Raw genomic sequence first — 12,886 nt, forward strand, 5'->3', positions numbered from 1 at the left:
ATTCTAAAAAGTGGGTCCCAGTGCTAAAAGTTTGAGAACTGCTGCAATAAGGTGTTTGTACGTTGACACGGGTATGTGTGTGTGTGTGTGTGACTCTACAAGTTTTCAAAATCACTAAAATCAGAATTTTGAGGAATAAGACCATCATGTCATATATATCAATCAATGCGTAATTTCATGCAGAATGCAATGAAACAAACCACATTGAAATATCTGTGTTATAACAAAAGGTACAGCCAAAGAACCGGTGGAGGTGGGGCGATGGTACATCACCACGCTCACCTGGGACGTTGCCCCGCCCACTACATGGGGTGACACACAGGCCTCCCACACCGGGTGACACTAATCCTAGTGACGTCACTGCTACTGTGGGTCAACTTTGACCTGTGCCAGCTCCATCCCTGGTTGAATCTGGTTTGTGCTGCCACTGAACCCACCCTCTCACATGCAGGTGGATCAGGCCTGGAAAGGGGGTTTGGATTCAGTGTGTGTCTCCACCAAATCTGCCCCACTCCCAGGTGGTGGCAATCCCCCCCCCCCCACAACTCCAGGTAATATAAACATGACTTCATTCTCCTGAACTTCAGTGAAAGAGCATATTGGTTGTTATCAAGAGTCCCTCCCTCTTAACGTATATTGTGCATATAGCAAAGGCATAAAAGAAATTCCAAATATCTGGAGAGTTCCTTTATTCAGATTTTCCACAAAAAGAATTATACTTGACCTTGGCAAGGTAAACTTGCTGCTGATTAGCTTTTTCTTCACTTATAAAATAAAAATTGATTGATTGATTGACTGATTAAACGAATGAATTAATTAATGAATGTAAACCCTTAGTGTCTTGGTCTAGGCTCTCCTAGGGTTATCTTCTGACCTCTCATGTTTTCTCTAATAAGTGTTTTCAATTATAAATACTGAATTCAAAACTGAGTCAATGTACTAACATTTTGTGCATGTGGACTACTCACCTTCCACTTCTAGAATCACAGATTTTGAATAGGCCATCCCCAAGCTGTTCTTTGCTATGCACCGATAGTGACCAGCATCTTCCCTTTGAACATTATGGATCCTTAAGCTGCCTGATTCAAGAACAGCAATCCGAGCATTTTCCTGCCATCAAGAAGAGACCCAGAGTGAGAATGGGGAGGATATGTGAGGAGCCTTCATGTTCCAAATTTCTGGGCCTTTTGTATCTAAACTGCCAGATCCCCCTCCCATCCAGGATACTAGTCATGTTTAAATTGTAACATCTACTCACCTTGATAGCATTTTCTCCTTTGATCCATGATACAGTAGGCTTGGGATTCCCCATTGTAGTGCATGGAAAAACAGCTTTTGAGCCTTCTATTATTTTCACATTTGAAGGTGGACGGGTTATTTTGGGTTCTAAAATGAAAAATGTTAAACTGAAATGGAGGTTTCAACAACACATTCAAAAGTCACTCAACGGGAATGGAACAATACACCACTCTTCCTCAAACTATTGTGCTCAACCTCAAACTTATACCATCAGTACCTCCCAACCTACATTACAGCTCTCAAGTCAAAGAAATACTTACAGCCCAATATGTTATACTACTGGAATACATGCACAGTTGTAACCATTCGTCAGCACTTCTGTAGTGCTGCTACTCCCTTCACCACTGAACTCCCTCCAAAAACATACAGTTCTGTTTGCCCTTAGGCCTCATGTACTGACAATTTTTTAAACTTTTGCACAGTTGGAATATTCATGAACATGCCATAACCATGAATATTCATGAACATGGAATATTCATGGAATATTCATGAACATGAGCAGCACAACTGCTGCTGAGCCAATAGCCAATAGCTAAAGAAGGTTTACAGTTATCACAGCCAATTGTCATGGCTATTTCAAAGTCTGTATTCTACATTTATCTCTTTTTAAATTCTTTTATCAAATTCATTGGGATTTTGGTGGTAAATTGGCAAACCATGATACCGTGAACTCATGATATATTATTTGTCTCTATAATCATAGTACATGTTTTACAATGTTAGCTAATGCTGACTTCCACAAAATCATATGCAGTTCTACTTAGAAGTAAGTCCTGATGAACTTGATGGGGCTTAGTCCCTGATAAATGTGCATATTGCAGCCTTTGATGTCATAAGTATAGAGACATTCATGGATCACTAGAAAATAACTTCTCCTAGCTGGGTTTTTAACAGGGGCTCAGATCTTCCTCTGCAGCATCCTGTCCAGGTCAATTTTAACAGACACGAGTTAGTGTGCCGTATAATCCCTCTCGGGTCTTCGCACCTTGTGCTATTGAGATGTTATTGTCATATCTCATTTATTTCTAATAGCAAAATTCCCAAGTCTGAAAACGGAAACAAGGTTATCTGTCTTCCAAGTCTGCGTTTGTATCAGAAGACCTGTACAAATGTTTCATGAGACAGCATTAACTTTTAAGCTGTGAAACTCTGAAGTCAGTGGGACAGATACCAAGTAAGGGCCCAATCCTATCCAACTTTCCTGCACTGGTGCAGCCACAATGCAACCCCGAGATAAGGGAAGAAGTGTTCCCATACCTTAAGGAGGCCTCTGTGACTGCCTCCCCACAACAGGATTCAGTGCACACCCCCTTGGCACAACTGCACTGGCACTGGAAAATTGAATAGGTTTGGGCCCTCAGTGGGCTAAGAATTGTCGATTGTATCAAAGGTATCTATTATATGGGTTGTCAGATATATTGCCCATTTGGAAATTCATACATGAGGATGCTGAATCACCTGACATCAACAAATCATATCAAAATTTTCCTCCATGCATGCTTGTGATGAGTTGCTCACAGAACTGATTGTTTCTTCAGATATGCTAGCAAGAACTAGCTAGCCAGCTATCTAGCTTGCATCTCTTGACATTCGAGATTCTCTGAACCAAATTCACTCTAAGTGTTTCTCAATGTTTGCCCTCCACCGTACCACTTCACATGGTCCACCTATTCCAAGTTCCACCGGAAGTAAATGGCCATGACATAATTGCCAGTTACTTCTACGTTGGGAGGCCAGATGCGACATAACAAACACCAGTAAGAGACTCAGGGTGTATGGGAGGGCTTTGCAAGCAAGGAAAAGCATGCTTTGGAGTCTCCTTGTTGTGTTGTGTTCCTGGTCTCGTTGCCGAACAGCAGTTGTCCAGAGGTCCTGCGAGTACCACCAGACACCACTTTAAGTACCACTAGTGCTACCCATACCACTGGCTGAGAAACACTGCTCTAAGAGGAGGAATGTTCTTTGCTCCATCTAAACGTCACAGATGACTGTTATCATGGGAAGTTGTAACTTGAAAAGAGAGTCATACTTCTCTTCTCTGGACATCAAAATTTATGAGCTCTGTGCCTACAGCCCTATCCACCATAACTTCCCAGAGGGCAATGGAGCAATGCCAACATGGTGCCCACTGCATCTTGCAAGAGAGTTTCAGCCTCCAGAAGCCTCTTTGGGGCAAGGGAACAAATGTTCCCTTGGCAGGTAAAACCTTGCCAGTCCAAAAGGTCTGCTCAAACCTGTACCAGCGATATTGCTGGCATAAGTCTGCATAGACTTCGTGAAGCACCTTGGCTGGCAGATCTATGATCAATAATATATGCACACATATGCCTCACACAGTGGTGGGGGAACAACTGAAACATGTAATATTATAACACTACCTTAAATTATCACCTTTCCCCCCCCAACACTGATTTTTAATGTTGTTAAATGATTCTAAATAGAAAGTTTAACATCTGCTCCACACTCATTTTCACCTGCAAGGCCCCTGTACTTACTCATTTTCACCTGCAAGGCCCCACAGCTTTCAGCTGGCACTCCTACGCCATTGTTTGCAGTGCAGCAATACACCCCATCATCACTGTCCTCCACACTCAAAATGGTTAAGAGCTGCCCATTTTCTCGTATGCTGTACCGTGTGTCAAAGAACCTGAAAATACTGTATATTAAAATGCTTTGAAAAGAAAAAAGGGTATATAGTATAATCCTGACTTATTCACTGGTATTTACCAAACTGAAGCTACTTCAATCTCATGGGTAGCCAAATCCTGAGCTGCCTGGCACCCAGAGGAGCAGCAGTGCCAAAACGGCTGCCGCTGCATCTTATGGTTGCCAGGCAGCCGCCACTGGCTCCTTAGGGGAAGGGGACATTCATCCCCTTCTCTGGGTAAGGGAGAGGCTCCGCAATGGGCTACTTGACTCTGCATCGGCTATTTAACCAGCACAGAGTAAAGCAGCCTCGTGTCAGGCTGGGCGGCCCGACAATGGGCTCTAAATAATGACAGGGCGTCCTATGTGATGATAATTTGACAAGTTTTAGACAAAAGTCATTTAGAACAAAGTGACGAACTGGATTAAAAAAAAGGAAAATCCTGATTTTGCAAAACCATTTAGAGCTGGACCATTTTACACATTTCATGATACAAACCTGACTTTGCCACTAATTTAATTGTATAGTTAAGTGTATGGTACAAACCTTGATTTGCAGTCACTTTAAGTGCATAGTTGCCATGGAGCTACAGTCAATCTGTGCTCCTTGTATAACATATCTGGTGGGAAACATGCTTACACAATCACATTTCAGACATGCACATAAGACATCCGAGGTGTACATCTCTAAAAGTATCGTAAAAAATGATCCCATGACATGCTGAGCTAGCAAATAAGGGTTTAAGATGGTATGTACTAGCTGGTGTCCAAATAGCAATTGGGCAACACTCTGTTTGTTCTAGAACACTTTTAGCACTGGGACTCATTTTTTAGAATGAGACTCTGTCAGGACCCACCAGAAGTGATGTCATGATGGGCAGTGACAACATCAAGCAGGAAAATTTTTAACAATCCTAGGCTGTCATCCTACCCACACTTACCCAGGAGTCAGTCCCATTGACTATCATTGTTAAAAGCATATACATAGTAGCCTGTTCAAAGTACAGATGTGTAACATTTCCCCAAATGCAGTCACATACCATGCCAGCATCAAGTCTAATATATTAAAAATAAAATATTGAAATGAATGGGGACCCACCGGAAATTGGCTCACAACCCACCTGGTGGATCCTGACCCACAGTTTGAGAAACACTGTTCTAGAAGATTCAACTATTCTAATTTGTTTGTGGAGACAGCCCTACACAGTACCTCTTTCATGCTTAGCATTCTTACCTGATAGGAATGTTATTACGGGTCCAGGTAATCTCTGCCTTGGGATTAGACTCTACTACGCACACAAAGGTGGCCACCTCTTCGACGAGGGCATCCACTGTCTCAAGAGGAGTAGTGATCATGGGGGCTACTGGAACAAAGAGGAAAAAATGACTTGAGAAAGCAAAGTGAATGAGACATGCAGGCAAGTGTGAGCTAAAAGAGGTATGCTTCTGCCTGGAAGTGCTTCTTCTTTCACACAAACAGACACAGGGCTGACAATCCTGATCAGGTTAACTCTTCCTCCCGGGACCATTTTCCTACTGAAAATCATCCTCGCAGAAGTAGCTGTTTGCCACTGCATCAGCTATTTGCTGTAGATAGCTACGGGGGGGGGGGTCAGGAGGATTTTCAGCTCACACCGTATTTATAGATTTATACTCTGCCTTTGATTGAAGTGATCTCAAGGGGGGGGAGCTGCAATAATAAATGACCCAGCAGCCCCTTAGCCCCCTGGCCAATACCTCCATTAGCTCTAGCGGCTGGGCAATGTTGGAGCAGAGTCCATCAGGCAGGGAGGGAGCGCTGGCCTTCTTACAGGTGCTCCATTCTCTGGCTGATTGTGGGGGCCAGGCTAAGCTTTTCCTTGCCTTGGTGTTCATCCTGGGAAGTGGGGAGTGTGACCTCCAGGGACTCTTAATTCTCTGGCCAGAGGCCAGAGAATATCTCCATTCACATCTCCAGTCCCTGTGTAACTAGCAATTAAGAAGTAAGCAAATGCCTGCCTATTAGTCACAAAGCAGGTCCCCAGGGCAGATTGTAGCATTCTAAAAGTTGAAAAACAAAATAAATGCAGTCAATTTAAAATAATCAAGATTAAGAACTAAAAACATCCAGGAACAGCAGCATAATGTAAGCAGTTTGCCAATTAAAATGATAAACATCTCATTCAACTGACAGGAAGGCCTTCTGGAACTGGAAAGGTTTTCATAGTTGGTTCTAAAAGCCTGCAAAATGAAGGCCACACAGGCCTTCCACCATATCCTACACCATAGATGCTACATAGAGGGGATGCCCAGCTCCTTACTACCACCCATGAAATCTCTGCTGGTAGAAGCTCCTGTAAAAGAATCTCACATGATGTTCTGAGTGCAAGGAGTGGAGTTTATACAGGGGAAAACAGACAAAACGTGGGGTATAAATATTATAAAAATCAATAGATATGGGAAGGCCTTACCGAACCATGAGGAAGCGCAAACATGCTTTACGGCATGTTTGCAACCCTCCCAGGCCAGTGCAAGGGATTTGCACTGGCCCACGTACTTTTCTAGATTGCGCCCCTACTTACTTAATTTGATTTTGTCATATGGGGCACTAAAACTTTTCCTGCCTGATGATGTCACTTCCAGTCATGGCATCACTTCCAAGTAATTGACATCACTTCTGGTGGGTCCCAACAGATTGTCATTCTAAAAAGTGGTGAGGCTAAAACATTTGAGAATCAACTGACCTATAGCATGTAGGGCTCTAGCACCTTGAACTGAGCGTGGAAAGTAAGTGGAGGCAAATGAAATTCTTTTAAAAGTAGCCTGATGAATTCCTATGGTCCATTCTGGCTGCTGGCCCAATCTGAATCCACTGGAGACTGCAAACAGTCTTTCAAGGCAGCCCCACATAGAAGTCAATGGGACTGAAGAGCACTTCACTTGGAAGGAATTGTGCCCTGCATGCTTAGAAGCCCTCTGCATAACAACAACATGCCTATATAGTACATTTGATTGGTTTAATTCACAGTTCAGCCACTCTCCCCTTATGCTACACGAGCTCACAGTCCGGCGCTAAGCTGCACTAGGGCTGAGCCAAAATATCCTCCCACACCTTTGCCACTCTGTTTACAGGCTGCAAAACTCTTTTGGTTTGAGAGGGGTCCTGTGGACAACTGATCACCCAGCTTACCGGTTGTGGTGACTGCACTGCCCATTGCAGCTTAGCAGCAATTTTTTGTTGTTGCAATAATTGCTGCATGACAACACCAGAGTGAGGGCAGGCAACACTGTACACTCTCTCAGCTGGGTTCATGATGATACTATGCAGCCCAGTGGCTACCTCCAGAATCATAAACAGATGGGCAACAACAAATCACATGGACAGGAGTGTGTACATGCACATCTCCCCCATCTGCCATGTCATCATCCCACTGCATAACCATGTGGGGGCAGAAAGTCTGCACCACCCCACATCACATTATTTCTTGAGCAGTGAGGGCATCCTGCCCTCCTGCCATCCTGTAATGGGAGGGCAAGCATGACTTATCGCATTGCACTTTTGGGTGGACCATCTGGGTGGTGCCATCCAAACCAGAGAATGAGAAAGATGTTAATTAAAAGAGAGTGTTGAATTTTTCAGATTCAGCTCAGCCTAATGCATCCCTAATTTATATATTAGAGAGGAGTATTTCATCCTCAAGAAATTGCACTGATCTCATAACAATTCTTTTAACTTCCCTTAAAATTCCTAAAAGATGTTTTGCTAAGTATCATCATCCCAATCAGTGCCAAGTTTTGCTTGAGAAGAAATTCACTGGCAATGCTTTACAAATATGATTAGGCTAGGCTGCAAGCCTGTACACACTTTCTTGAGAGTCCCACTGAATTCAACGAGACATACTTCTGAGTAGACATGCATAGGGTTGTGCTCTTATTCTACAACATTGCGAAAATACAGTATGAACCTCATCTTTCTTTGAAAGCATCACGCTTATGGTTATAGCACTAATAAATACAAACATCACTCTCAGTGCAACATTTCAGTAACTGCACTGAATAATTGAAAATAGTTTTGTAGCATGTCCCAGAACTATGACTGATAGCGATCAGCATCTCCTATGAATTCTTCTCCCTGCACATGCTGCTTTTGGCATACAAAGGCATGATATGAACAATTCTGTCAATGTACGAATGCCAAAGACATCCATCCAATGCTTGGTGTACAAGATATTGTTGACAGCTGTGTTTTGTACTCTCTCTGCAGCTCACCAGCAGGAACGCTACAGGAGGTGAAGAGAATCCCCCTGACCTTCACAGAATGCAAAAGCATTGCAGTGTGTATCCATAAACAACACAATGGACAGCATTACAAAGGCTTATGCTAGAATTAAAAAAAAACAAAAAAAAAACCTACCTCTGGGGGAACCCAGTGATGGATGAGGTCTAAATCAGGGGTGGCCAACTGGAGACCCAAGAACTGGATCTGGTCTCCAATTCCATGTTATCTGACCCTTGGCAGCCCAACCAAATTCCATAGTTTCACAGTCAAGGTTTAGGTCTAGACTAGTAACACATTGCAACCCATCCCCTCTCTTTGTGGGTTCGGGTCTCTAATTTTTGTTGGAGCTGAGGTTGCAGATCCTTCAAGTGCAACCCCTGCTACCCCTGCTAATTGGGTAAGAGGCACTTTTTCAAGTGAGTGCTCCTTTTTTTAGCAGGGGGAGAGTAACTGGCCCACCTCACCCCAGCACTGTCTGTTCTAGTGGCAGTCTGCTGGTATTCATTTGCATCTTTTTAGATTGTGAGCCCTTTTGGGACAGGGAGCCATTTAGTTACTTGACTTTTCTCTGTAAACCGCTTTGTGAACTTTTAGTTGAAAAGCGGTATATAAATACTGTTAATAATAATAATTAATAATAAGTGACATACCACTTCACAAATTATTTTTTAAAAAAAGAAATACTCTTAAAGTTTTTTTTTTTAATTTAAACATATACCTAAAGAAAGTTGAATATGAATGCAGCAAAGACATGATTGCCAAAAACATAATTTGCAAAGTTACCCGTCGGGAGTGGCTGCTACTCCTGGTTACTACTCCGATGTCCTACAATGTGAAACAGCTCTTGCAGCAAGAAGAGACAGGACCCTTTGGATTGTGTTCTAATCGTGTGTTCTATGAAAGAGAGTGTGAATGGAAGAGTTGCACTCAAGGAAGACAACCTTCTGTGACCAGAAGGTTTCCTTCTGTGATCGCAACTCTCCTCCTGTGTATGGAAATTTTTCTGTTTACAGAGTGTATGGTTAGCATACAATCCTTTATGTGTCTGAGGGCTCTCAGGTCAAGCATTCTTTCACTGACATCCTGTACCTCTATTGCAGTGACAAATAGCTGCAGAAGCAGTACAAAATTCCTAGTATTTTCTTATCAGCTTGTTGTTTACCACTTAAAAGCTTTGTGTGACATGATGATTCACATAAGTCTGACTTGCTATTTTTCTCAGTAAAGAAATTTGGTGTAGATGTTTCCTTGAGGGTTAATAACTTTTATTCAAAACAGGCAGGATAAAAAAATTGATTTGTTCAATGTTATTGAACAATGCCATTGAACTGTGAAACAACAGAGTTTTGTGACACCTCAAAGATAAGCCTATTGTGGCATAAGCTTTTGTGCACCTAGAACCAAATTAGAAGCTGGTATTTGGTGACTAGGGGTTGATCTAGTCTGTCTGCTGAGCTGTTGACAATACAATGCCATGAAATCTGAAATACTCTGCAATGTAATGTACTATAACATAGTGTAGACTGCAATACATTGCTTATTTATTCGGAAATGTCCCATTGCTTTCGGTGTGGTTTACTCCCTAGTAAGCATGTTTCGAATTACAACCCAAACTGTCTACAGGCCAAGCAAGATGTTTATGCAAATGCCTGCTTTTTATTCTTGGATGTATTGCTTCTTTAATTCTGGGGGGGGGGGGGGCTGTTCAAAATAGGCAAAATGACAGGACATTGGGGGCAGTGGGAGGGTAGAACAGGACAGCAATGGGGTTTGGGATGGGCAGATCAGGCCCAGGCAGGGATCACGTTTTGTGGCAACAGAAGCTGCCGAATTCGAACCCTCTTTCTAGACCCAGTCCTGCAGTGCAGGTTGAGGTGGACCTCCCCTATTATGTAGCTAGCACAAGATCTAGTAGGACCCCCCACACACACACACACACCACAGAGGCTTACCCCTGGGTAAAGGAATGATTGTTCCCTTACCCAGAGGAAACGCAACTTCCCGGCAGGATGAAGTGGTAGCTGTTTTGCTGTCATTGAATCGATGGGTGGGGGAAGGATAGGATTGGGCTCTAAGATAAGGGGCTGCTTAACCCTTCCTTCCTGCTATATGCTATAAAATTGTACCCCTCAATCTGCTCTCTGAGCTGTTGGGGAAAGGTACATATTATCCTCCTACATAGTGGGAAAACAGTTGAAGGAATTTTAAGTGGCCAAATGGCAAAGGAAAGGTTAAGTAGCCCCTTCTTTTTCCTGGTCCTCTGGTCCCAATTTCAGCACTTCACTGCAGCAATTCATTTCAAAATAAAAATTGAAATGCATTACTAGAAATAATCGTGAATTATAATTATGTATAGCTTGGTCTTTAAACACAAGCAGAGCAGCCCACTGAAATAGTTAAAAGTGCTTAACTTTGCATGGATCATCCCCTACTTTAATATGATGTATAAGATATTTTATATACTTATAAATCCTCAGACACATAAATAGGAATATAATGTATAATGCAGGAATAACTTTCACTGAAATTAATTGAGCAAAGCCTTGCATTTTCCATAGAAGGGCTACAATCAATATTTGAATACAGTACATCAAACGGGGCAGATTCACAGAATATCTATCAATCGATATGAAGGCTCTTTTTAAGCATTTGTCCCTTGCAGCCTGATCCGCTGTATATTTCCTTGGATGCAAGTCCCATTGAATTCAGACAAAGTAATTCAATGGGACTTATTCCCAAGTCAGAGTGCACGAGATTGCAGCCAGAAGCTTTACAATGCTAACAGTATGCTATGATGGTGCCCATCTGCTTGCTTCTGATTTGATACATAGGATAAGCAGGCTTCCCACTTGAACAGCAGTACTGAGAAATTCCTTACTCATCAGAGGACAACTTATGGCTATTTGTAAGTCTTCTTCCTTTGCTGCAGGAGAAAGCAGTTCATTCATACAGGTCCCTGTGGCTTATACATGCATTCATGAGCCAGCCTGCCCCATATGAAAAAGAAACAAAAAATAAAATAAACACTGGCAATGCGAAGAGGAGATGCAGGCTATTTACACTAACCTTTGGGGAGTTTCTCAGCCAAGCTGAAGGCTGCCAGAGTGAAGATCTGTACAAGTGGAATGTTCAGCAAGTCTTTCATGATTAGTCCGAGGGGGAGGGGGGGAAATGAATAGATCGTCTTTAGTCCAAGAGAGGCATATTCCCTGGTAGTTTCATTTTAAAACATGGTTTGTTGTACGGTTCCTTTCAGCCACTGACTCGGCAGACTCACTTCTAAGTATAATCAGGAATTCTCAGACTTAGCTGCCATGATGGACACGACCAGCTGGTGTGCTTCCACTCAGTTTGGTGTCAAAACGTGGGGCTCATGAAACAAGAGAACACAAATCCCTTCAGAATGCCTTTTAAGCAAACAGTGAGGAGCACAATGCCCCCAATGCCATTCCAAAATAACAGCTTGGCCCAGAACAGTGGAACTGTCAGGCCAAGAGTGCACATGCTCAGTATTGCTCCTTAATATAATGTCTTTCTAAAATCCCTGTCCTCTGCTGGATGCAACCAAAAACCCAATTAGTTCAGTGCAGTTCAGGGTGCCTCTACAAAGTGCACAAGGCCTCAGATTGTCTTTGAGCCTGGCTTGTACTGTGTCAGATCATTGGTCCATCTCTTATTAAGAATATTTATACACTGCTTTTTAAGAGGGGCAAAAGGTTTTAAAGAGGTTTAAATGGCACAAAAGAACAAGAAGATGGCTCCCTCTCCCAAAAAGAAACACAAGGGAGACACCAATGGCTGACATTGGAAGAACTGCTATCCTGGGATAAATTGGGACAATTGCTTTTCCCTTGCTACACATAAGAGAGCCTCCATTTTATAGGATGCATCTTTGCCTAATAAGCAGGATATACTAGGCCAATATTGCCTTCTCCAGCTGGTGGCAGCTGTATAAGGTGAGCCTTCAAACTGCAGAGCCTGGAAAATGAACCCGGACCTTACAGATAGCAAAGATGTGCTCAATTAGTGAACTATGATCATCTGATGGTGTTTATTTGAGATATACTGCATAAGAACATGGCAGCTCTTTTTAGCTAATCTTTGTATCTTTTAACTGTACTTTATTGAGAATTTATTTTCATAATTCTTGGCAATTACCAAAACAAGTTCTGTAGACTGTGTAAGAGAAAACATGGTCTGAAGATTGCAGCCATCACATGTTGTGTGCTAATGAATTTCATGTTAATAAAGTGTTGTGTAAAGAAATCAAGATAAACTAAAACATACCTGTTTACTCTCCTGATCATCTTCTTACAGCCCAATCCTATCCTTTCTGTCCCCTGCTTGTGCAGCTGCTCCAAAAACAGGCACACAGCATCCAGGGGAGGAAGCAGACCAGGAGGCTTTGGAGGGGAAAGGGTATTTAAATCCCCTTACACCTCCTGCTCCTGCTCTGCAATGAGCCTCCTTGGACATGCACCAGCGAAGTCCAAGAACAGAAAGGGAGTGGAGAGGCTGCTGCCAAAGAGGATATGATCTGGCACACACCATCACTGCCAGATTCACCCCCTCCAGCAGCCTCCCCGCTCCCATTCTTCCCCTCCCCACCTTGTTCCACCCCCTCCCCCACCCCATCTCCCCCTCTGCCTTATGTGCTCCAGCGGATGGCCAGTAATCCCCCAA

General features: G+C 42.9%; 1 protein-coding gene across 1 annotated transcript in view; it reads right to left on the reverse strand.

Annotated features, from left to right (window-relative positions):
• Positions 1-11,348, reverse strand: part of MUSK (muscle associated receptor tyrosine kinase) — a 58,597-nt gene extending 47,249 nt beyond the window's left edge. The window contains exons 1-5 of the mRNA XM_066612610.1: positions 11,270-11,348; positions 5,180-5,306; positions 3,795-3,946; positions 1,259-1,386; positions 969-1,110 (exon numbers count right to left, since the gene is read on the reverse strand). Of these exons, the coding sequence (XP_066468707.1) occupies positions 969-1,110; positions 1,259-1,386; positions 3,795-3,946; positions 5,180-5,306; positions 11,270-11,348 (628 nt within the window). The remainder of the gene's footprint in view (positions 1-968; positions 1,111-1,258; positions 1,387-3,794; positions 3,947-5,179; positions 5,307-11,269) is intronic.
• Between the last annotated feature and the right edge of the window lie 1,538 nt (positions 11,349-12,886).

Source organism: Tiliqua scincoides, chromosome 2 (genome assembly GCF_035046505.1).
Source record: "Tiliqua scincoides isolate rTilSci1 chromosome 2, rTilSci1.hap2, whole genome shotgun sequence".
In the NCBI taxonomy this organism is placed as follows: Eukaryota; Metazoa; Chordata; class Lepidosauria; order Squamata; family Scincidae; genus Tiliqua; species Tiliqua scincoides.